General features: G+C 41.7%; 1 protein-coding gene across 2 annotated transcripts in view; it reads left to right on the top strand.

The window, feature by feature from the left end:
• LOC144515244 (uncharacterized) overlaps positions 1-27,293 on the top strand; it is a 92,772-nt gene that overhangs the window by 54,808 nt on the left and 10,671 nt on the right. Inside the window, exons 4-5 of one of the 2 annotated variants that reach the window (XM_078245914.1) lie at positions 2,565-2,666; positions 13,976-14,808. In XM_078245914.1, coding sequence (XP_078102040.1) covers positions 2,565-2,666; positions 13,976-14,119 — 246 coding nt within the window. In that variant the 3' untranslated portion in view covers positions 14,120-14,808. Of the gene's footprint in view, positions 1-2,564; positions 2,667-13,975; positions 14,809-27,293 lie in introns of those variants that run through there. The other variant, XM_078245913.1, reaches the window with a different exon arrangement.

The raw sequence follows: 27,293 nt of genomic DNA, 5'->3' as shown, positions 1-27,293 counted from the left end.
TTTCATTGTGCAAGGCACAGGTCTGACAAATGTTCAATGAAGGCATTCATTTGCCATTACAACAAAATGAAGTAATTCCTTCATGTAGTGAAAGGTGTACAGAGCCTGTTATGAACATCCACCTTAAAAGCCCTGGAAAGGTACTCTGCTGTCAGCGTCGTCAAACTTTAGCATGGTTGAGTTTGACAGATCAATTAGGGGCACGCTGCGCGGAAAGTTTAAAACCAGTGGCAACCTGTTGGAAGGAAAACTCCCCCCCTACACACACACACACACACACACACACACAGTCTTGTGATACACTGCTTCCGTTATGCTGCAGAAAACTGAATACTGCAGCTGTACTCTGAATTTCAGAGTGAGGACCCTAGATATATGGCTTAGCTTAGGCCCTGACTATTCTGCTGAACGGAAAAATAGAAATCTGTCATGAATGTTGTCATCCCTTTTTTTCAACTCCTCTTTCAAAAAAAAATCCTTGGGTTGCAAAACTTGTTTTAAGTGTAGTTTCATGGTGTGAGACCTCCTGTTTGTTGTTATGTTCAACACTTTGAAAATGTTTTGACTGAAATAGCAGCCTCCAGTATGTATCTTTCTGAGCATATCGCTTAGTGCACATAACACACATTTGACACATTAAAGACTCTTCCATCGCTCTCTTTAAATGTAAAAGTTCTATCTGCAGTCCAGCTTTAAGTCCTCAAACACTGAGCAGCAGATATTCCTCTGGAATATGACAAAGCCAAGTCACAGTTGTAGAAAAGCTCCATTTAAAGGCGTATTTGCTGGTGGATGAATCCAAATTTATATATTTTGCAGGTTTCTTTTAATGGTTTCATGCCTCTGAACTGAAGTTAACTGATAGTTTACCCCGAGACAGGATGTCTAGTTTGTGATACTGTTGAACATTCTTCATATGTTCATGTTTTGGATTTTCCAGTAAAAAGAAAGCAAGATAATATTGCACAAATAACATAAAGGTGGTTTCAAGGAGCCACGTCCATATATTGACAAGCTGTGTTTGCCCAGCTGTAATTAATCTGCAGCGTATCTGTTTTTGTAATCACATGTCACCTTCATGTAGGAATTCAATTCCCTGCAGTTCTTTCCTTCAGTGGTTTGTGTAGCACAGCTAGCCCTCGCAGCTTTACATTTCTGCTCCACTATTTCAGAAGTTTGCATCATGTCTTTGCGTGACATGGAAGCGATTAATTTGACAAAACAACTTTGACGCACATGTTCAGCCGAACGACTAGAGTTCAAACTGTTGTCAAGATGCATTCCTTGTCAGATTTCAGATCCTGTTTCATCTTATTAGCACTGAAAAACAAGTGTCAGCTAATGAAGTCAAAAAACAACTTTTCCACATTAAGTTCTGCTGCTGGAACTAATGTACATGCAACAGTTTACAGCGATGCGCTAAAAAGATAATCTGGGTGAGGATTGCAAAACGATACCATATACTTTATTGTCCCTTTTGGACTCGCACAGAAATAATTTTTATTTTACCTTTATTTAACCAGGAAAAGACTCATTAAGATTAAAAATCTCTTTTTTAAGAGTGTCCTGGCCAAGACAGGCAGCAGTACAACCACATACAGTATACACACAAACACAAAATACACAAAAACATTAAAAACATTAAACAACTGAAGCATTTTATATTATATGAATATAAAATAAATAAATAAATAATAAATAATGCCTTGAGAGTTATAAACAAAACAATACAGCACCAATTGTAGCAGTCATAGCTAGGGCTGGGCAATATATCAATATTATATCAATATCGTTATCAATATATGAGACTAGATACCGTCTTAAACTAAGATATCGTAATATCTGAATAGGACTCAAGTGTTGTCTTTTCCTGGTTTTAAAGGCTGCATTACAGTAAAGTGATCTCAATATCTGAACTCACCAGACTGTTCTAGCTGTTCTATTATTTGCCTTTAACTACTTAGTCATTGTATCCACATTACTGATGATTATTAATCTAAATTCTCATCGTGTTAATATTTTGTGATAGCACCAATTGTCGACCATACAATATTGCTGCAACATATGGACATCGATGTATTTGGTCAAAAATATTGTGATATTTGATTTTCTCCATATCGCCCAGCTCTAGTCACAACAGCTCAAAGTACGGCATGTGCAATGATAGCTGAAGAGATGCCAGTTCACCTCCTGGGCACTGCGAAGGTGCTCTTAAGCAAGGCATCGAACCCCAACCTGCTCGGGGCGCTTGTCCAGCAGTCGCAGCCCCCTCACTCTGACATCTCTCCATTAGTGCATGTATAGGACCTGAGTATGTCTGTGTATTTCAAGCCTGTGTGTAGTGTGTTCCAACAACAGAGTGAAAACACTGTAATTTCCCCCCTGGGGATTAATACATTATTATTATTATTATTATTATTATTATGAAACTGTTGCCCAATCTCTACAGCCTCAAACAGCATTGTTGCAAAGTTGCACAGAGGTATTGCTGAGCAGCTCCAATAGAAACCATCCGACCTGCGTGGTTTGTAGACTTTTTGCTGAGCTCTCGGTGTGTCCTGCAGGTGGTCCATCTGGACAAGGAGGAGGAAATGCAGAAGCTTCCCCTCCAGCCTCCCTACTACGACATGGCGCCCTCTGAGTCGACCCCCTTCACTGATAAACCGGTGAGTGAGCTTCTGTATGAAAGGGCCATCGACAGCCTCTGCCGCCACCAGCTACCAGTAATTGCTGGTGAAAGGGCCAACTTTCTGTGCCATTATGCTTAGAGGTATTTGTGAATTGATTTACAAGTGAAATGCAGTGCTGCGATGCTTCCTGAATGCCACCGAGGATCTGTGCTTCCGTCTGGAGTTGCTGACCAGTAAATCCACTGACTAAACTCCTTATGTCATCATTTCTATCCACGCTCTGGCTCCATATGCATATCTCGGTTTATTCTGACCACGTTTTGGCCCTTCTTCAAATCAACAATATGAAATGTTTTTTTGTAATGCACCTTTATTTATTGGATTGTTTATTGGATGTCTAGACAAAGTTGTTAATGATGTTCATCCAGAACTGACGTTGTAACCTCTGCTATATGTCAGTATATGTTAGAATCTTTCTGTATTTTCAAACATTCTAATATGAAATTGACATCTCTCTACATAGTGTTAAACATTGTTGTTGTAGTAATAATAGTTATGGTTTTTTACCCCAGTGATGCTACATGATTATCTAATCGACATCAGATGTGTAACAAGGGTGTGGCCTATATAGTATCTGTGAATGTGTCTGTCTTTTTTGTTGATTTGAAGGTCTGAGGGCCGAAATGTGGTCAGAATAAACACAGATATGCATATAAAGCCAGATTGTGCGACACTTTTTTTTGTTGAAAAGTCTACCTCCATTGATCAGCACCTCACTACAACCCTTGGTGTGCGTTACTTTTCTATATTACACCATTTCTATCCATACCACTCACCTTCTACATAAATGTAACCCAGCTGACATCCTTTCTTTCTCTGTGTGTGTGTGTGTGTGTGTGTGTGTGTGTGTGTGTGTGTGTGTGTGTGTGTGTGTGTGTGTGTGTGTGTGTGAGTGTGTCTCTGTGTGTGTGTGTGTGTGTGTGTGTGTGTGTGTGTGTGTGTGTGTGTGTGTGTGTGTGTGTGTGTGTGTGTGTGTGTGTGTGTTCTTGTTTAACTAGAATTTGTGGGGTCCAAAAACTGGGAGTTCAGTATACTTGTGGGGTCCGGACAGCTTTGTGGGGCCAAAATGCTGGACCCCACAACTTTTTGAGGGTTAAGACTTGGTTGTAGGATTAGGGATAGAATTAGATTATGGTTTGGGTGAGGATAACGGTTAAGGTTAGGCATTTAGTTGTGATGGTTAAGGTCAGGGTAAGGGGCTAGGGAATGCATTATGTCAATGACTGGTCCCCACAAAGATAGTGAGACGCTCTATGTGTGTGTGTGTGTGTGTGTGTGTGTGTGTGTGTGTGTGTGTGTGTGTGTGTGTGTGTGTGTGTGTGTGTGTGTGTGTGCGTGCGTGCATGTGGACTATTTTACATTCTGGCCCCAGCGCTCATCACCCACTCTGCCCTCTGCCTCTCCTTCCCTCCACTTCCTCTAATCCCTTGTAATTACGTGTGTGTTTGCATGGCAACCGTGTGCAGATAAATTGCAGCGTGATGCTCTACAGTATATCATTGCCCCGGAGTGTTAGCTGTTGACTATGAAGTGTTTGCCTTGTTATATCAGATGCCTCTGCTGAACGTGCAGAGCCTCCCTCAGGGCCACAGATGCTTGAGTGTTTAGGGGGGCTTTATTTGCTTTGGCTGGGGTCTCAGCTTTGAGTTAAAGAAAATAAAACTCTTTTGGACTTTTAGACAATGTGTTGGCATGTGTAAGCCTGTATGTGTTGTGTATGTGTGTGTGTGTGTGTGTGTGTGTGTGTGTGTGTGTGTGTGCAGACGAAGAAAAAAAAAATCCTTCCAACTGTGAACGCATGCTATAACACAGTATCAAACAGGAAGAATCTGCTTGAAATTAGTATGAGCAGTGCTACCTGCATGGTGAAGGGAAGACGTGTCATGTTGGCTGGAACAGACAAACACCTGCTGTTGGTGGAGATAGGAAAGTGCAACTTCCAGAACGCTGATGTGCAGAAACTAAGGACAATAACATGTGGAAGTTAATTTGGATTACAGAGTTTGCTTTGAACACCTTGTGCCTCCAAACACCGTAAAATCTCATAATCAGTTCAGTGAAATCAGCATATTGTTATTAATGAGTTGAGTCAGTGTAATTAGACACATTTTAGTCAAACTAACTTAAAATTTTCTAAATAACACATTTTAAAACAAATTCACAAGTTACTTTCATCAAGAGTGTCTATGTTTTTCTTACTACTAACAAGTTCAGTATATTCTGTGTATCCAATACCTGAGATATCTCATTCCTCTGAGTCATTGTTGTCTAAAAAAACACATTATTAACTATTAAAACACATCAGTGAGCCACACTGTTGCACTGGCTGATGAGTCCCTTTATTACTAGGGCTGCCCCCAGTTGATTAGTCGCCTAATTGGTCATTTTGGTCTCAGTCCACTACGATTACAAATTTTTCTAGTTTTTTTTTTATGTATTCATGCTAACACTTATGAGCACTTCTCTGGCAAACACAAGATTTAAAGTGGTGGTTTTGTTGAGTTTTACAGATCTGTTGATTAAATCAACGAATCAATTAGTCAAATGAGTGTTAGTCGACTAAGAATATCAGCCTATTTATTGCCGTGAAGTTGATTGAGTCAGTCCCAGAAACACTGTCCTGCTGCCATGGATACTCACTAGAGAACCAAATGTGTATTCATCCGCTGCTGAAAATAGTCCCCGACAAATTTATTTCCTCTATTTACTCCTCTTTCAGTGACATTAGCTATAAACTACAGAATCCTTAAAGGGGCTGTACTCGAAATACTGGAAGAAAAAAAAAAACAGCGGACTAGGATTGCCTCAACACAGCTCTCACAGATCGTACATGGAATAAGCTACGCTTTTTCATGCATGCACGGCTGGACAGGCAATCGAAACCAAGAACAGAGAAGCTAAGATTACAACACACACAGAGGGAGCGTTACTTCATTCTGTGCTCAGGACGCCATCACTCCACTATATCTGTATAGCAGATATTTGTTTCCTGCTATACTCATGTACCGTTGTCAAAGATTGATGTCGTCAGTAGGAACCAATGAGCTTGAGGATGAGAGCCACACACTCTAAGTCAGAAAGCATCGAGAGATGGACTGACACACGTTTGACTCTGGTCTTTTCATGGGATTCATTGACAACAAGAAAATAAAAGACTGTCACCAGCCTTGTCCAAACTTATTTTCATAATGGCTGACTGTAAATGTTACATTAGAACAAGCAATCAGAGGATGGAACCAATTATTTAGTTTAACTTACTTATTAACAAGTCAGGTTGAGTTGAATGAAATGGCTTTTGTTACAGTGTATGATGGACACTACAGTGAATAGTGTAATTGCTGTCTGCTGTGTTTACTTAAAGTTACTTTTCTTTCATATGAAACTGAAGGACAACTCTGGCTAAACTTCCTCTTCACCAACACCCAAATGATCCGTAACTGTTGTGCTTTCATTGATGCTCTTTATAACCAACTTTCTTTGGATTTTCATGTATTAGCCTGCCAGCCAAGCTTTTTAAAAAGACTACTTTGCATTTATGGTGTGTTTTTAAATGACTCCTCCTTGACTCAAAGCCGGGATAACTCAATTACTGTCACTCTTTACCCCCCCCCCCCCGGATGAATTGATTTAGATTTTCTGTGTAGTCATTCAAGGATATCAAACTATCATCTTCAATTCTATTCTCAAAGGAAGTGGATGTTTAATTCTGATAATCCTTGGACACAGAGGGTAGATTTCTCTTAGATTTATTTCTTATCTCTGATAACATTCCACTTAAAGTGAAGTTTAGGGCTGCTCTTAAGAGGTTTTCAAAACACTATTTGCGAGAGACATGCATTGACTGCTGAGCGCCGAGTGTTACTAATGATGATTCTCTCGGGGCAAAACACTATCTGCCAATTTTGAATGCGATGTGGCTGTAATTTTCCCCCTGATTGCACTCTGGTCATGACAAATATTCCAGATATTTAAATATCCAGTGTGAGTGCAGGGCGTGAGTGGTGTGAGGAAATATCCAATCGGTTGAGAGATTGCACAGTAGATTTATTATTAATTATTAACGTAAGATTCTGTAAAAGCGTCAACCATTTCTATTCCAATTCTTTCTCAGATTGATATAAGGTACACTGATGCATTTCCTCCCTTATACCCCCCTCACCATCCAATCCGTTCTCACCCGTTCTCACTCCCAACTCGTCAAATACTGACGCTTGGTCAGTGGCTCTCACATGTATTTTTTGTTGTTCTTCTTTTGTGTGTTGTGCTCTCGGGTAGGATGGCCTGCTCTGGGGACCCGTAGGCTCTGTCACTGGTATAACTTTATTTATAAGGCGATGCTTGGTGTGCTACCTCCCTATATTTGTTCACTTACCACGCGGAGAAGTGCTGGTCGGCACTTCTTACGTTCTCAGGACATCATTTTGCTTTCTGTCCCTAATGCGCGCACAGAACAGGGAACAAAAGGCTTTTGTGTACTTTGCTCCCCTCTGCATAGAATACGCTGCAGAATGACTTGAGACTAAATTAATTAGTCTCGGTGAATGCTTTTAAATCCAAAATGAAAGAAATGGAGGCAGACTCTTTAAGATGTGTTGTCACTCATCATGTAAAAAGTTAATGTGAATTGCTTTGCTTTATTTTAGTTATGTTAGCATTGTCCTCTTGTGTCTCTTGTCTGTAACTATGTGTTGTTTAAATGCTGATGCCTGTCTTGGCCAGGTCACCCTTAAAAAATGAGTTTCAAGCTCTTCAGGCTCTTCAGTCAAATATTGAAACCTTTATTAATTGAAAGTCCCTGCGTTTGAATAAGTCTGCATTCACAAAGCCTGCGTCGGCCGTCAGATTGTGCGGCAAAAACGCAGGTCATTTGAATGGTGGTAGTGCGTTTGGCCTGCGGCAGGGTTTGCCACAGGGGGGAGCCGTAATAAACTGCAGCGGGCCTGATTAGACTTATCAGCTTGTTTTGAGCAAGAGGGTAAGCTTCGCTTCAGAATTCGAACCTCCTATGGCGCCATTTTGATGCTACCAAACGATCACCCGTTAGCATTCCATTGACTGCCATTCATTTTGACGTCACTTTACATCTGAAGCGTTTAAAGACTTTTTTTGTCCATTGTTTATTTCTAAAGAAACACGACAATGTATAAAAGGCTCTATTACCTTGTACCTCACGTTATGGCTCAGTAGCAGACGTTTTTATAAAAATAGTCTAACGATTGTGTCATAACCACGCGACTTACTGTTGCATAGTAGAGGAATTACCGTATAGTACAGGAGAAGTTCGCAGGCAGTTTCAACTTACATTAGCTGTTTAAGTTGAATTACTAATGTTAACTAGCATTTTAGTTAGCAATAATTAGCCTGTGTCCATGTTATCTCCTTACATATATCTACGCTCTCCGTCTCTGCAAGGTTGGAAATGATTGAGATTTCTCTTGGCACAGCTACCAGAAGACTTCCAACTTTCAGACAGGTTGCTCACGTCACATTTACGTCATCTCTCTCAGTTGGAGGCTGCACAGTAACGCTCAGCGCTCACCGGAAAAGTGCTTCTGATATCCTTCACTGGTCTCCGTCCAGAGCAACGGGATCTGTTAGTCCATTATATACTGTCTATGGTTTTGAGGCGGTGTCAGAGTCCAGTACAGGAAACAGGAAACATCACTGCCTCTATCGCTGCCACAAGGAAGTTTTGAAACACCTAACACAAGCACTGGACTGCCCAGGAGTTTGTGGAACAGCTGAATGCTTGCCAAACAACAAAGCATCTGTCTCTTTTCTTTCTCTCTTTCTCCGTGAAATGAAGCTGCCTTCGAGTACAGTTGGAAACATCGAGATCTTTAAACGATCTGACGTAAAACAGTAACTGTGAAATGTAAAGTATACTTGTGCTACATTGGGGGGTTTAAAAAACACTAAACACAACAGGATGTCAGACAAATAGGCCGTTTCAGTGACACTGAACTATGATGTCTATTATGTTGTTCCACCTCTAAGATGAATCTCTCGTCGTCCGTGGTGTTGTAGAGGAGACATATTGGGGGGTGTCTTTTAGTAAACTGACTGGATACTCTCGCTGTCTCACTTCCTGCCCTGCTGTCTGAACGCCCCGCAGCTCGTGTGAAAATAGACCTGGCGCGTATCTTTAGCGGAGCGGAGAGAGCTGCTGCACGCACGCGTCTGGTGGAATATCAAGCATCGACTTGAATGACAGCGATTGCTCGCGGGGGCCAGCACCCTGTGGAAAATAAGGGTTAGATGTTACAGGAGACTTTTTGTGTCAGTGACTAATGCCAAAGGCACCTGACCGAGTGTCGGTTTTTGAGGCACTGGGAATGAGACTGTGTTGCACCATCCTGAGCTGCTGTTTAGGTAGATACAGGACAGCTGCCATCTCTGCTTTGCATTTACCTAGTTACATAACTCCCTGTGTTTTGCTCCGTTGAGTTCATTAACAAGAACAAGCAGACTGACTAAAAGGAGAGACACTACCATTTGATCCAATCGCTGACTTTCTCAGACGTTTTTGCTCTCACAATAGAAAAATACAGCAAAGTAGATTGTGGAGCTTTTTAACGTGTTTCTGGTTGGACTGGAAGATTTGTCTGTTATCTTTTGATTCCTGTCATCTCTAGTTCCAGTTCCGTGGTGATACTACCATCAGTGCAGTTGGACTCGTCCTCTGTGTTGAAAGAACCACTCTGTTTTGCTTTTCATAAAATGACCATCACACGTTAACATCCATCTTCAGTCAGTTCAATCAAGATAAACAGACATAGAATACGATTTTCACTGCTGTTTCTAAATCAAAAGTCATCACCTTTCAGGAGCAAAGGAAATCCAAACTGTGTTTTGCTTTAATGTCCTGTTATGTATGGTATGCCATTTATTTCAATATTAAATAAATAAATGAATACACAGATATGCCTATAAAATACAGTACATACTGAAATGTAAAAAAATAGATACAATACATATATACATATATAAATAAATGTAAATATAAATATATAAATGAGACAATAAAAGTCCCCTGAAAGAAATACAAGTACAAACCTTTTCATTTATTTGTTTATTGAACTATATTTACTCCTTCATATATTTATATTTACATTTATTTTTTTATTTATTTTTATTAATTATTTTTTGGGGCATTTTAGGCCTTCATTTTCACAGGACAGATGAAGACATGAAAGGGGAGCGAGAGGGGGAATGACATGCAGCAAAGGGCCGCAGGTCGGAGCCGAACCCGCTGCCGCTGCGTCGAGGAGTAAACCTCCACATATGTATGGCGTTATATATGTGTCACATTCCTGAGCGAGTAATTGTATGTTTTGAGCACAGAGAACTATATTTTGCAAGCACATTACATTGCATTTTGAACAGAAATTAACGCTCGCAAAACATTATTTAGTTTGAGTAAACAAAAACCTGTTTCGTGCACAGTAAATGTATTTGCATGTCTCCCTCGCTCTCAAACTCTTCTCTCTGCGCGCTCAACTCTAGACACGCTCGCTCAGATTTTCACAGCGTTACAAGTGTGCCACAAAACCAACCAATCGGAGAACTAAAGGTCAATTTTGATTGGCTGTTCGTCTCCAATTAGATTGCAATTAGCTTTAGATTAGATTCCAAGTAGCAGGAAACAAAAATGTAGCTAGGAAGAACAGTCTTTTTCAGTCAACAGCTGTTGGTACAGTAAATACTGACTACAGTGGAGCTGTTCGACTAATGTTACTGGATTAAAACACATTTCGGTCAGTATTTTGTATTATTGACTTATATCACAGAAATGTCTTAATATTTGTGTGTACGATAATGCTGTTATTTTGTTTGACTCATATCTCCTTGTGTGTCTAACGTTAGTTTGACTCATCCTTCACAAGCAATCTAGCTCACATTCTGCAGCCGACATGTCTGAACACACATCTGAACAGGCCTCGCAGCACTGTAACTAGCTAGCTAGCTAGCTAGTTGGGTCTTGCAATGCAAGACTGAACAGCAGTAGGCCTGTCACAGTATAGACACATGAAAGTAGTTTTTAATACTTTGGTTACATTACCGTATTTTATTAACCTGAATTCTGTTGCTATACTAGCTTGCGAAGGAGCTATCCGTTGCTAACGCTAATTTATCTCAAAAAGCAGAAACGTTAGCTAACTACTGCCAAGATATGATTTCACTAGAGACCAGAGAGGTGTTGTAAGACTCGTCAAGTGTTGTCATGTGTTTACACTGTCTTACAATGAAACCATATATTGGCAGTAACGTTAGTTAGCTACTGCTTTTTGACATAAATTAGCTAGCTAACGTTAGCGTTAGCAACGGATAGCTACTTTGCAAGCCAATAAAATATAGCCTTGGCAAACAAAATTAAGTTTACTAAAACACGATATCTAGCTATGTAGCCAGTATTACAAACTTCTTACAAGTGGCTGTATTGTGACATTTTAGTTGTGTTCGGATGAATATGTTGGATGCATAGACTTTATCCATGATGGGCTAATGTTAGATTGCTTGGGGAAAATGACGTTAGTCACACACGGAGATATGTAATTCAAACGACGGTATTGTGATTAACACAACTATTAAGGCATGTCTGTAATATACCGGTCGGTCAATAATATAAAATACTGTAGATCAGTGCTTTCCAACCTTTCTGTCATATAAACTCACATACCCCGCCCTATCAATTCCCAATGTGTTCACACTATCATATTAAAGTGAATATTATTACATTTTCATGCAATTGAACTGTAAACATTTAGGTTGGTTTGGTCAGAAATTCTACTAACTAGACCTTTTACTTGAAGTGTGGTTAATGTTTCAAAAGTCATCCATTACTTTTAGCTAATCATTTCAACTGTTAGCTAAGTCAGTAGGCCACTTTTAGCTGTTTATTTCTACCATTGATTACTTCGCTATATGTTTAAACATATGTGTTGAGCTGTTCAATTATTTTGATTATTATTTTGATTAGTTAAGCTGCTCCACATCTTTCCCTGTAAATGTGTTTCCTGCTACTTGCGATCTAATTGGAGATGAACAGCCCATCAAAATTGACCTTTAATTCTCCGATTGGTTGGTTTTGTGGCACACTTGTAACACTGTGAAAATCTGAGCGAGCGTGTCTAGAGTTGAGCGCGCAGAGAGAAGAGTTTGAGAGCGAGGGAGACATGACCGGAGCGCAGCAGCGTCTACCTGCGAGCAGAGAAAGACATGCAAATACATTTACATTTACCGAGTGTTAATTTCTGTTCAAAATGCAATGTAATGTGCTTGCAAAATATAGTTCTCTGTGCTGAAAACATACAATTACTCGCTCAGGAATGTGACACATATATAACGCCATACATATGTGCGCCTGCTCTACCAACTGAGCTAACCCGGCCACAATATATTTACATTTATTTATATATTATTAGGATGCATTTCATGTTTATTTATTATTTATTTTTTCATGTATTTAATTTAGAATAAAATGGCATTCCATAGTTACCTTTCTATTTCATGTTGTCTTCCAAGCCCATGTCAACATTTCCTGTTTATTTACTACATTAAATACATTACAATGTATTTTATATGCATATAATGTCTTGTCAGTGTGTTTAAATTCTTTTAAATTTTAAATCTTTCAGATCAGTACTGACCCAGTGCCTTTGAGTCTTTCTAGCGCAGAAGACAACAATCTGAGAAGTATTTTTGTAATTAGATAAACAGCTCTGAACTCTGTCATTGTTATTTATTGATTACCACATTAAGGTCATTTACCCATCATTCACTTGGACAATTGCTCCCCGGTCAATCATTGGTGTTTGTGCACAGTGGTCAGATGCTGGTTGAATGAAGGTATTTGTCTGCGTTTACATGCACGCTAATGTTCCAGTTTTAAAGCGAGCGTTCCGGCATCTCCAAGAATGTGCTCACGGGTTGTGTAAATACCTTCGTATGCAGTCCAGTAACCACGGATACAGCCAGAATTAGTCCATTCATGCAGTGATCAGGACACATACATTACAGTCTAAATAATTTTAGTTTTTTTCCCAAAGGATTGTCTGGACATGCGCTGACCATTACTCCAAGCATTAGAGTTGCAACACTTGCCCAATGTCTGTTTAGTTGCAGCGATTGTTTTTGTTTAAGCCATCAACTTGGAGCAATGCATCATTCCTAAGTAATGCACACATGAGCAACAGCATCATAAAGAACAAATCTGAAATAAGCCCATTCTAACACATACTAAATCTCAATAGTAGAACAATGTCATGATGTGCATGTAAACAAAGTCAGAGTCCTTCCTCATCTCTAACCTTTTATTTATCGTCATATATTAATTTCTGTCTGACTGTTATGGTTTTCAGTGTGACCTTGCCATCTTTTTGTCCGCTTGTCACATTCAGTTTAATCTGACATTTTATTTATTTGTTCCATGCTTTCCCATTGGCCTTCTACTTTAACACCGCTGCTCAAAAACTCAAAATGTCACCATGACCATCAGGTCTTCATTCTCTCTCTCTCTCTCTCTCGCTCTCTCTCTCGCTCTCCCTATCTCTTTCTCTCTCTCAGGGCATTTTCACACCTATAGTTTGTTCGCTCTGGTCTGAATCAATTGATTCGATTTCCCCTTTGGTTCGGTTTCGTTTCACACACAGAAAACTCCGTCAATACAAACCATGCAAGAACGTTCACTCCTCTTATTGGTCGGATGTGTCTGGGAAAGTAAATACAGGAAGAACGTCCTGTGTTCTGGACTAGTGCATATTTCTTGCATCTCCACGGTCAAACCAGCTCATTTCATTTAAATAACCAGACATTGTCACCGAGACTTCTCTCTGATCTGCCGGCACTGTCTCCAACTTTAGCAGCGGCTGGTTGGACCACGGCGATGTGAGTGACAGACGGCGAGCTTGACCGCAGTCTATTTCTGTGAGAGAAACACTGCAGGCTGCTACAGTTTGCTGCTCTGCTGTATCACAGATTGCTAAGCACACCTGACTACAGGAGACATTAGCACAACCGAGCCGCTCCAGAGTTTGATTGAAAACGTACCGAGACAACCTCATCAAGCAGGTCTTGGTACGCTTGTTTGGTTCGCTTTTGGTGCGCACCCGAGTGCGATTGCCTCATTCACACCTGCCCAAACGACACAGGTGTGAAAGCGCCCTTAGTCCGTCTGTCAATCTCTCTCTCTCTCTCTCTCTCTCTCTCTCTCTCTCGCTCGCTCTCTCTCTCTCTATTTTTGGCTGCCTCACTCATCATACACCTTTCACCTCTCTTGTCTCCAGAACTCTGGCCACAATGACTGTGATGTCCAGTATGCGGAGCTGGATACTGCAGCCTTGGCCTCTTCTCCCAGCCCACGAAGCTCTGCTCACATTGACCCTGGGGATCTTGTCGAGTATGCAACCATCCAGCCTAGCTCACACTAGCGCATGCCATTATAGGCCTTTCCCCTCAGACTTTGGCCTCAAGGTACACAGACTGATGCACTCCTTCCCTTTCGTTCATCCCCCTCTCACATGCACTGACCCCCTTTATCTGCCCAACATGGTTCCCCTGTCTACCTTCCCCTTGAGTCTTGGCCGTCTTTTGATTTCCCCCTCGCAGCTCTGCAGAGAGTTTGATCGAAGCAGAGCTATTTTCAGGCTATTATTTCTATGAAATATAGCACTCGTGGCAGAGGCATGCAGTTCCTTGGCGTGACAGAGACACTATAAACCCTAAATCTAGCCTACTGCGAGCGATCATAAGATCAGCCATATACAGTAAGTCCTTTATTATTGTCACAAAATGTCATGTACAATATGACTCACTGGCAAACAAAAAAACTATTTAAAACAATGTTTTTGGAACACTTCATCCTCTTCTTGTCTTTTAGTCTTCTTATGCATGGATCCTGAATGTAGAGAAATCTGCAGAGATAGTTTCTGCCATGCAAACATTTAAAATCCCTACTAATGTCAATAATATTGGCAATGTAGCCACATGAGACTTATGCATGAACTGAGATGAATGTGCTTTCCATTCAATTGCATTTACAATAAGGATGTTTTTTTTGTTTTGTTTTTTAAAGTTATGCTGATTCTCAACAACAATGACAACATCAATATTGTAAAATATTGACGGTATCTCATGTAAAATGTGTTTGTCGCAAACAAAATGTGTTTCTCAAGTGATTACGCCACACTTGAAAACCCTGATTGGTAGTGGGGCGAAGCACGCTCTCATGTACAAGCTGCTGCTCCCATTTCATGTGGAGATAAATCCTTCCATCACACACCGACCCATACCCCTGCACCACTGGAAATCGTCATTACAGACATAGAGCAAAATGGGATAAAATACGGCACAAATCGCCATGTTGCTAGACTGCTTGGATTGGTTTCCATGGCATTTCCTAAGGCAGGTAATAAGTATAAACATATACAAGGCTTTTTGGAAGCAATTTCTGAGACGTGCTGAGACGCACCGCAAAGTGCGTGTTATTGAAATAACGTTGCAGCAATTCTCTTCTCATTTAGAAACAATTTCCTTCCAGGGAGTAAATGTAGATGTTAAATGCATTATAACACATAAAAAGCCTTAAAAAATCAAATTCATAACTGGAATGAGTGTTTTGTATGTTTGTGAATCTGCGAGTGTGGTCACCAATGTAGACAGAACAGACAGAAGAACACATTATTGTTATTTGTCATCTTGAACTGCACGTTTGGAATCATTATTGAGGCGATTCAACATCACCAGGCAGCAAGAATTTAAAGATGTATTCACTCGTCGGTATAGCCTGGCTCCGCCCTCCTACTTACTTCCGCTCAATTTTCATTTCCCTTCAGTACTCCGTCTGGGTTTGCGGTATATTCTTGGGTTTTCTCCGGTCAAATATTTGTAGGTCCAATCAGTGAACAGAGGGAGTGGCTGAGAACGATGACGTTGAGGACGTGTACTAGAAAGATGCGAGCGAAGCCATTCGGTCCATTGTGGCAGCAATGCTGCCGAATATCCAGAAGTTAAAGTCCGAGCAAGAACAATCTTTGCTGAGTTGTGTTGGTGGCCATGATGTTGTGGCCCTCGCTCCGTTAGTGGTGAAGGAGTTGGCTAAGGCTAGCGCTAGCGATGCTAATGCTAAATATAAGCCGATAGTTGTTGTCGGTCTCCCCTCTTGTTGCACATGTGCATGACATACGTCACGACCAATCGTTAGCGATTGGTTATGGCAGATCCAGAGTGGCTCTGGGCAAATCCAATAGTTTTAAACTTCAACAGAGTCCCCGCCTTCAAGGAAGTTAACACTTGTCAATGGAGAGAGGCCAGACTCTCTGTACAAATACAATGTACGAGAGTCTGGTAGGACCAGGCTATTTACACTAACAGAAACCAAAGAGACAATGAACCAGAGTCCAGCTTTCTCTGGACAAAGAGCCTGGTTGCCAGGAGACTGTTTGTGTCCTACTTAGTTTTAATTATTTGCTTTGTGGTGATTGGTTTACCCAATGGGACCACAATGATAAATAATTCCTCAATGTACCCTTATAGACTTATACATAAGTCAGTTCAATTAGACATTCTTTGACATGCACGATTAATAATTACATCTGTTGTTGCCAGGCGGCTTCTCTGTCACTCATTCTGCTCGTAAACACGACAATACGACAGAAGAGCAGCACAGAAAATGTGTTTCAGTCAGCCAACTCACATGAAACAGATTTTATTTTTAGTATGTACAGTTTTACTTCCCCACTCCATGCGAGCACACGCCAGGCTCGGCACAGAAGGGATAACAATACTCTTTCCCCACAACCGTGTCTGCTAAAATATTACGTCTATGTATAAAGTACTAATTACTTTTCACATGTAGGCAACAAAGTCTTGCGTGTGGGTAAGTGTTAATAAAGAAAAACACGTCAAGTGTCACGCTTCACAGCTGAATTTTCCAATATTTAACCAAGATCATGATCTTTCCCTAACGTTACACAGTGCTAAAAGTGCATAAATGTAACCATTTAAAGAAATGATCATCCTTGGTTGCTGTGAATGAAATACGTAGTCAGTGATCATTTTGGAGATATGTTCAGTATCAACATTTTGCAACAAGTCAAAGACATTAATTACCAACATATCCTCACTATGTTAATAGAAAACATAATAATCTTCTAATAATAGTCATATTTATATCAACAATTACAGAGAAGCAGTCAAAATCTTAGTTCTCAGGTTCGTGAAAAAGTGCAGACTCTATAATATAGGGATAAAATATAACTTATGTAAGATATAAAATAATACATATTTGTGGTGGACAGCGGCACAGTAATTGCAAAATGAATAACCTGTGATGTTAACGGAATGTGGAATGTGAATAAACAGCAGAGATTGGGGAGGGACATTAAAGTCACATTGCTTATTTTCAACAATGATTTCATCAAAATAATAAATCCATTAGGGCATCGACATGGAACAGACATCACATGTGAGTTCAGTGTGAGAGCCTGCACTCATTATGCAGCCTTCCATAGGAGTTAGTTAATCTATTCAGTATTCTGACTAATGAATAGTCTATTCATTAGTCAGAATAGTCAGAATAGAGCAATGGTCTAACCTGCCCTGCTCCTGATAGAAGCTAAACTCCGCCATGCAAATTAGCAGATTAAAATATTCTCACATAAGTAGTTATATGGCAAAACCATGTGCATACCGTCCTATTAACATCCCAGACTTATCTTTGATATTATGTCTTTAGGAGCTGCATGTGGGAGGACGCCCCTCACAGTCTTCCAAAAATATCCATAGTTAAACATAATCTATTCTGGCTTTGGGGTTTAAAAAAAATTCATTACAATATTTTCAGTTTTCCTGAAACAAGGGTAAAGATATTATCTCTAGTGGAGCGAAGAAGAGCCTCGTTTCAAATTAGCGTTATGATTTCAGGCCATCATTAAAACAGGTAGAAGTGAATTAGGACAAGAGATATTATCTACGTTTATTGGCAGTTTTTACACCGTTTTAAGGATATTAAACATTTCTACTGATAAAATAGTAATATTGATGTATTCAACAAGAACCCAAGGCATTAACTTATCTAATACAGTGGATGTGTCAATCTACATAAAAGAAATAAAAAACGTGTCTTCAACGTGTGTATACTGTAAATACAGGTTTTATCCCAGGACAGGTCACAAAGGAATGTTTGAAATGTGATATCTGATCTGAAAACACGTTCAACCAACAGATTGGACAGTTCTGAGACAAATAGATTTAAAGGAAAACTCCGGGCAATTTTTACGTCAATCTTGATCGCTATAAGTATGTGAGTACTGTCGATAGCAAAAAAAAAACGAGCCGAATCGGTGCTAGCAAAATGGAGCTGCTGCAGCTAATGCCGAGAGCTCCCACTTAGCTAAAACAGCAGTTTTGGAGGCATATCATAAAGAGTGCCTTTGTGCCTCTTTAACAGACACAAAATGCAATTAAAATGTCGGTGCAACATGAACAGGGCCCTTACATGACAACAAGAAGCGTTTTCAACTCAGACATTGTTTAAATTCACTTACCCTGTTAGCTGCTAGCTGCCGTCTGGGATGAGTGAGTGTGTTCAGCCAGGCTTCGGTAATAACAAAGCCTGTCTACGGAAAGCCGTTCCACTCCCTATTCAGCCCCATTGTACCTACTTTGGTTGGGGTTCCACCAGAGTTCCACTGGGGGTGATCACGGTCCAGTGCAAAATGAATGGGACCCTATTTGTCTCTTTCGCCTGATTGTCGTTGAGAAATCTCAGATTTGATTGTAGTTTTTGCAAGTTCAACATGGATTATTATTGTTTACGATCGGAGATCCCGCTTGACGGCATCCGAAGCAGAGCCAGAATGTCAGAGTGAATATTTCGGCGTGGTCTTTAAAACATTAGCAAACCTCTTTCTAGCACGTGTATTGACAGGGAGAGCCTAACCTGTCAGCTGTGTAGTCGATGCCTCGAGAGAAAAAAGAGCTTTCCGTAAAGCAGTATCTCTGGCTGTAAATGTGTATGACGTCATTGACATTTTAAAAGGCTTTTTAGAACAAAAAAGCGACTTTAAAAAAAATCTAACACCCAGCAGTGTGTATTTTCTTAGCCTCCCCTTTCGAATGCAACATTCAAATTACTAGACAAAAAATTATATCCTGAGAAAAGTGGATTTTGAGGGGTATAGCTCCATAGAGTCCCATTCATTCTGCACTGGCCTGTGAGTTCCCCCCTATATGGAACTCTGGTGGAACTGCAACCAGTTCAGAAGCCGGAAGTAACGAGGGAGTGGAACTTCTTCCCTTATTAGAAATTCTTTGGTAATAATCATCAAGCAGCAGTTCTGTGTGTATTTGTAGCATATATATCCATTTTGTGTGCGATCCATCTGGCGTTGGTGAATAGTAGTCTCTGCAGTGGCGAACTGTGTGTTAGTTGCCTTAGCCAGGCTAGCAGGCCAGACCGGCATCCTTCTACTTCCTCCCCGCCTTCCCCACCTGCCGTGGCCGACAACAATCCACGGGCGCCCGCTGGTCTGGTGGATGTCCTCCAGAGGACAGTTCATGCTTTCGCAGCGAAATTTTTGCGGCGAAAAAAGTTTATTTCCTCCTCAAAAATAGGTAATTGAGCACTGTAGTGGTTATGATCATATCAGTGACTACGTAACTACATGGAAACAGGCCAAATGATGCCTGTTTCTTGTAAAGTAACAGCGTTACAGGAGGCTGGCTGTAGTCTTGCGCTGAAGTCCCATGGGAATTCAGTTGTAGCAGGAAAAGGTAAACCGCAGTGTGCAGATTGGAGCATAGTGTGTGAAGAGTGAAGAGAGGAGGTGTTCACAAGGGAAGAAGCTTGGAGTAACGTAACTATGGAGCTAGAGCTAGCTTCAGTAACGCTTTTACTGTACAAGAAACAGGCATCATTTGGCCCGTTTCCATGTAGTTACATAGTCACTGATATGATCATAACCACTACAGTGCTCAATTACCTATTTTTGAGGGGGGAAATAAACTTTTTTTCGCCGCAAAAAATTTCGCTGCGAAAGCATGAACTGTCCTCTGGAGGACATCCACCAGACCAGCAGGGCGCCCGTGGATTGTTGTCGGCCACGGCAGGCAGGGAAGGCGGGGAGGAAGTAGAAGGATGCCGGTCGGGCCTGCTAGCCTGGCTAAGGCAACTAACACACAGTTCACCACTGCAGAGACTACTATTCACCAACGCCAGATGGATCGCACACAAAATGAATATATATGCTACAAATACACACAGAACTGCTGCTTGATGATTATTACTGAAGCCTGGCTGAACACACTCACTCATCCCAGACGGCAGCTAGCAGCTAACAGGGTAAGTGAATTTAAACAATGTCTGAGTTGAAAACGCATCTTAGATAGATAGATAGATAGATAGATAGATAGATAGATAGATAGATAGATAGATTTTTATTGATCCCAAAAAAATGGGAAATAACGGTGTTGCAGCAGCAAAATATCAGACACACAGCACACATACAGAGTATACATTAAATGATAGGAAACAATATACATGAAATAATAATAGAATACTACACGAGTAATATTTAAAATATATACAATTTGGAAATAACATGTTCAACTGTTTCAATAGATATAGATGAACTTAATGTGCAAGTTGGGTAGTAAAAATGTACAACTGTTTCACTAGTAATGATAGGATGTAGATAAACCTATTGTGCAAGGTTGTGCAAGGTGCATTCAGTGCAGTTGTGTATGAGTCTTATCTCACACTCAGTGATGAAGTGTTAAAAAGTTTAATTGCCTGTGGTAGGAATGATTTCCTGTAGCGGTCCGTGCGACATCGAAGATGTCGGAGCCTCTTAGAGAAGGTGCTCCTCTGTTGGACCAGTGTGGGGTGAAGAGGGTGGTCGGGGTTATCCATGATAGATAACAGTTTGTTCAGTGACCTCCTCTCCACCACAGCTTCAAATGTCTCCTGTTTGCAGCCAATAATGTAGCTTCCTGATCAGTTTGTTCAGTCTGTTTGTGTCGCTGGCTCCGATGCTGCTGCCCCAGCAGATGGTGGAGGAGATCAGAGCGCTGGCCACAACAGACTCGTAGAACATCTCCAACATTCTGCTGCACACGTTGAAGGATATCAGCTTCCTCAGGAAATAGAGTCTGCTCATCCCCTTCTTGTAAACAGCAGTGCTGTTGATTTTCCAGTTCAGCCTGTTGTCGATGTTGACACCCAGGTATCTGTACTCCTCAACCATGTCCACATCTCCACCCAGAATGCAAAGGGACTGCGGAGCCGTTCCCTTCCTCCTGAAGTCAATCACCATCTCTCTGGTCTTATCCACATTCAGCAGCAGGTGATTCTTACCAGCCCACTCCACAAAGTTGTCCACCAGCGCTCTGTACTCTCCCTCCTGTCCATCCCTTATACACCCAACAACTGCAGAGTCATCAGAGAACTTCTGTAGGTGACATGACTCTGAGTTGTACTGGAAGTCTGTGGTGTATAAGGTGAACAGAAAAGGAGACAGCACAGTCCCTTGTGGAGCCACCGTACCACTCACCACCGCATCAGACAGACGGACAGACGGACAAACTGTGGTCTGTCTGTCAGGTAGTCAGTGATCCACTAGACTGTGGACGAACCGACACCCATCATCTGCAGCTTCTCACCTAGTAGCAGTGGCTGGATGGTGTTGAATGCCCTGGAGAAATCGAAAAATGTGATTCTCACAGTGCTGCCACCGCCATCCAGGTGCAAATGAGCTCGCTGCAGAAGATAGATGACAGCATCGTCCACTCCCAGACGAGGCTGGTAGGCAAACTGTAGAGGGTCCAGAGAAGATCTCACCTGCGGCCTCAGGTAGGCCAAGACCAGCCTCTCCAGCACCTTCATCACATGGAATGTTAGAGCCACTGGGCGATATTCTTTGAGGCCAGATGGAGTCGACTTCTTGGGGACCGGGACAAGGCAGGACGTCTTCCACAGCAGCGGCACCCTCTGCAGGCTCAGGCTCAGGTTGAAGACATACTGGAGAACACCAGACAGTTGACTGGCGCAGGTCTTCAGGACCCTGGGGCTGATGCCATCCGGGCCGGCAGCCTTGCGCTGGTGAAGCCTCTCCTGCTGTCTCCTCACCTGGCCAGGTGTGAATGAAAAGCGGGGGGGGGGTGCTTGAAGTGTCTGTGGGGGGAGATGAGATGTGCTGTAGTTGTGGGGGGAGTGGACAGACCACATGTGGGTGAGGGGGGAGGTGTGGGAGCATGGCTGTGAGCTAAACCTGTTAAAGTAACAGTTTAGCTCGTTTGCTCTCTCATGGCTGCCTGGTGTTGGTCTTCTTCTACTCCCACACCCGGTGATCTCTTTCATCCCTGTCCACACCTCCCTCATATTGTTCTCCTGTAGACTGGCCTCCATCTTCCTCCTGTAGGAGTTTTTACATTCCCTCAGTTTATCCCGTAGTTTGTGCTGTACTCCCCTCAGCTCCTGTCTGTCCCATGACCTGAAAGCTGAACTTGAGTGGGTAAGCAGCGTAATGTCCGGGAGGGCATGTTGACGTTCTCACAGAATTTGATGTATTCTGTGATGCAGTCTGTCATATTATTGATGTCCTCCCCATGTGGTTCACAGAGCACGTCCCAGTGTGTAGACTCAAAACAGTCCTGCAGAGCCTCCTCAGCCTCCTGAGTCCACCTCCTCACAGTCCTTGTTTGGACAGGCTGCCTCTGTACAAGAGGAACATACTCAGGAGACAGCAAGACAAGGTTGTGATCTGATTTGCCAAGGGGGGGAAGGGCAGTAGCACTGTACGCATCCTTGGCATTAGCATACAGGAGGTCCAGAGTTTTATTGTCTCTTGTGGGGCAGTTAACATATTGTTGAAAGTCCGGGAGGGATTTATCCAGTGAAACATGATTAAAATCCCCAGTGATAACCATGAAGGCATTGGGCTGCTGCGTCTGAAGTTGTGAGACAGTGGTGTGGATGACGTCAGCAGCTGCCTCCGCATCAGCAGATGGTGGAATGTAAACAGCGATCACTATGGCGGACGTAAAGTCCCTCGGGAGATAATACGGGCGAAACCCCACAGCCAGCAGTTCAATGTCCGGGCTACAGAAACGTTCCTTCACATTCACGTGTACGGGATTGCACCACTTTTCAGTCACATATAGTGCAACCCCCCCTCCTTTCTTCTTACCGCTTTCTGTAACGTCCCTGTCCACCCAAACTGTCAGAAAGCTGGGTACCGCCACGCCATGGTCTGGGATGTGCGAATGCAGCCATGTCTCGGTAAAACACAGTATGCTGCACTCGCGTAACTCCCTCTGGGTCTTGATGAGCGCCGCCAGTTCGTCCATCTTATTTCCCAGAGACCGTACATTCCCCATAATGATCGCTGGGACGGCAGGCTTATGTTTCCTTTTTTTTGCTTTGCGGCTTAGCTAGCAGCTAACAGGGTAAGTGAATTTAAACAATGTCTGAGTTGAAAACGCTTCTTATTGTCATGTAAGGGCCCTGTTCATGTTGCACAGACATTTTAATTGCATTTTGTGTCTGTTAAAGAGGCACAAAGGCAGTCTTTATGATATGCCCCCAAAACTGCCGTTTTAGCTAAGTGGGAGCTCTCGGCATTAGCTGCAGCAGCTCCATTTTGCTAGCACTGATTCGGCTCGTTTTCTTTTGCTATCGACAGTACTCACATACTTATAGCGATCAAGATTGACGTAAAAATTGCCCGGAGTTCTCCTTTAAGGTGTCCAGTCAGCAGCTCCGTAGTCTATATCCACAATGTTCCACTTCCGGGATTGTTCAGGTGGCGCTGGAAATTCCACCAGATGTCCCTCATTTCGGCCGTATTTCCCACACAATTCCTCTTTCTTTGTGTTGTCATTTTAAAATCTGGTGGATTTATGAGGACTAGGGTTAACTGCTCCTCAGATCTCTGCAGGGTAAATCCAGACTGCTAGCTAACCTATCTCACTCTGAGTTTTCTGTTGCATGACTAAAACAACTTTTGAACGTACACGTTCCACCGAAACAAGTTCTTTCTCAAGGCTATTTTGCAGCGGCACCGGGGCTCTGTCCGGGGCTTAGCACCGCCCAAGACGATTGAATTGGTTTAAAGAAATGCCAATAAACCAGAGCACGTTTTTCCTCCATCCTGGAATGCTCTGTGGACTAGCCAGACCCTCCTCCGCAACGCTATTGAGGAATGTATGTCAATGCAAGACTAGCAGCTCTGTGATGGATAAAATAGGACTGTAGCAGCACAGACAGAAGTGCCTGGTGAATTTCCCTGTTTGTTATAAGGTATTAACCTCGCCTTCACTGGCTCCACTCCTGAGGTCACACCATTCAATGAAATCTGTGTTTGCTGAGCCAAAGACTGAACTACTAGTTCACATCCAGGGTGACAAAAAAACATTATTTTATTCTTTAAGAATAATAAAAGTTCACTTTTGGTCAGTGGGTTGAAGGTAATCAGTGAAATATATCAGCCAGCTGTTAATCACAGCCTGATTGTATTTTTCTAACATTCATTTGGTTTGGCAGAGTTATCACATCATTAGATATGAAAACTTATTTAGGCCAGATAGCATAACTTCTCCAAAGTTATGCTATCTACTCTAAAAAAAAAAATGATTTCAAGGTGAGCCAGATTTCATTTAGATGAACACTCAATCTTAAATGTATGCATTTTAAAAATGTCCTTCTTCTTGTCCTCTTTCACTTTGCATTTGTACGAAGCTGGAAATAAATCCCAAAGCTTTTATTTCAGTAAAGAAGAAGAAGTCGGACCTGACAGAAAGAGAAACAGTGGCAAGACTGACCTAGAATCAACTCTGTAATGGGTTGCTGAACTCCAATGTTGGATCTAACATCTTGACCTGATTACTTTTTGGCCACTTACAATCTAGCAACATAGTAGAAAAGCCACAGGTGCTGTTGCGTTAACAATAAAACAACTTCTCCAGATCACACGAGCAAAGCAGCTGCAGCCTCCTGTTGCATTTTGCTGTTTGAATAATTGTTGAATCTTCATAGAAGAGTTCTGAAGCAGCTGTGGAAGCTGAATGGGCACATTGAAGTATGTTTTGTCTCACGTTTGATTCTTGATGTTTGTCAGAATAAACACTATGAATGCAGAAAGCAATAAGGTAAATAAATGGTATCAAAGTGAAGTCATCCATCTATTTTAGGTAGACCTTTCTCTTTTCACCTTTTTTCATTTCCGTTTTTGTTTATTAGGTGGATCCAGACTTGGACAGAACACAAGATGCTGTCTTATTTGATTGTTTTAAAGTGCTCATATTATGCTAATTTTCAGGTTCATAATTGTATTTAGAGGTTGTACCAGAATAGGTTTATGTGGTTTAATTTTCAGAAAACAGCAGTGATTTGTTGTACTGCAGCTCCTCGCACATGCACAGTAAGTTCTGCTAGCTAGTCAGTTGCAGAGCATGCTAGCAGCAAGGCGAGCATTATAACGTGTGTTTCAAAGTGACGCACGTTCGTCCCTGAAGTAAAGGCTGGACTACAACAGAGCTGTTTGGAGCAGTTTGTGAACAGTGTTTTCTGTTGGAGATGGTAAATCCCTTTGGGGTGGACTTTGGGCTTTTTCACTTGGTAAACCTATAACGTGCACATAAAAGATATATAACACAATAAAGGAAAGGGGAAAAGCCAAAAAGCATAATATGAACACTTTAAAGACATTGTGTTGATTTTCAGCAGACAGAGACGTGAACATGTGAGGATAAAGCGACAACATTTTTCTTCATTCTTTGTATTCTGATATTGACTTTCAGATACCACAAAACCATACATTATTCAAAACAGAAATCTCCTGTCAGCTAAAAGCATTTCAATCAGGAGAGACTTTGTTGCAGATATGCAATGATTTATTGAACATATGCGTGATTTGAAATGTACAGTCTTTGGAGATTAGACTCCATCGTTATATAAAAAATATAATAATTATTTAAAGGGGTAGAAAGCCGAAAGATAATCCCCCCGATGGAGTCTAGACACTGATGGTGGCGTGAGGAGCCTGGAACCCAAACCAAAACGCCGTCGGTAGTAGCCTGCCGGATGAGGACCCAGGAGCCGTATTTGATGAAGCCCGGAGGAGCAAGGGGAGGAGGAGGGTTGTGCTCTTATCCTGAAATGACAACTGAGCAGCAGAGAGAGACAGGTTTAAAACAGCAATGTCGTGCAGTGATTGGCTCGTGATTTTCATGGCCGCTTCTGATTGGTTAAGACAAAAGTGAACACCTCTACAGCTGATCCATTCAGGGGAGTGAAAAGTGATTATGTTTAAGAAGTCTTCCTGAAAGAATTTGCGCTGAGCTCCATATAGTATGACCAAATGTAGATTTGAGAGAGGACGCATGCACTGTGGGGTTCTTCTATGATATACCAAGGGAAAATTTTAACATCATAACTGAGTAGATCTATCATCTGTCAACAATACATTTTGCTCTATTGAAATACATTTGTTTTATTACAGAATGGTGATGTAATGGAATAAGGAATGTTAGCTGATGCAGTGCAAGGTCCATCTAAAGAAGTACAAGATGGGCAAAAGTAGTGAGCTTAAAATGACTTATGATAATCATTTGGAAAGAAGAGGTGGCATCAAACATGGGCATCAGGAGGACACAATCCCAGTTCATCCTGTAACTGCCTGTAAAGGGAAAGCAACATTCATGCTCCAGATGTTACTGAACATCTCTGTGTCAGCAGATGTGGCATATGTTTCTGTCTAGTGTTAAACATCAGGAATAAATTAGAGTGAGAGCAGTAGCGTTAAAAGTTGATGTTTTCAATTAACTTCTGTTGTCAGTGTTGTTTCAGTTTAATGTTATTTAACCAACAAGTCCTACAAACCATACGGCGATATACAGTAGGTTGTTTATTCCTCCCCTGTAATACAAGCCACAGGAGCGTTTCATAAATTAGCGCCCCTAGCGGCGGCAGGAAACATGACCTCATATCTAAACCACAGAGCGTAATGGGCACGGTTTTAAACACGTCGTTAATGTCAAACTTGTAATTTTGGTTAGGTTTAGGCACAAAAACGATTTCAATAAGTTTAGAAAAGTATCTTGTTACTTCACTTCCGGTTACGCATGTGACGCGGAACGTAGTGTTGCTCCTGTTTGTTCCGTAAAGTAAAAAAAACCTCCCTGTTTACGTGTAGTTTTTAAACTGGACACGAACCCTGGGGTGAATGTCCTGTTAGTTTCCCTACTTACACAGAAATTTGGCGCTCTTAAACTTTGTCACATTACTTCCTGCTTTACTCCTTGAACAAATGACCTATGTGGGCGTTTTTCGGGGGAGGACAGTCCCGTTTGAACCAGGCAGTGGCCACAAGTCAGTGTGTATAAGAGCTTTTGGAAAGACACTGGTTAAAGTTTCTCTGAACAGAGGGCTTAGTCAGTCAAGGATGGGAAGCTTCTATCTTCGTTTCCGTAATTTTGTGACTTAGGCTGATACGATGTGTATACTTTTACATGACACACCTGCCTGGTGCTGCTTTCATTCCTAAAGTCTAAGGGCTCTTCCACACTGCCTGCGTGGCGTGAGCGGGTCAGCTGCGTGGCGTGTCA

This window comes from Sander vitreus, chromosome 3 (assembly GCF_031162955.1).
Source record: "Sander vitreus isolate 19-12246 chromosome 3, sanVit1, whole genome shotgun sequence".
Classification (NCBI taxonomy): Eukaryota; Metazoa; Chordata; class Actinopteri; order Perciformes; family Percidae; genus Sander; species Sander vitreus.
This window is presented reverse-complemented; position numbering and strand designations above follow the sequence as displayed.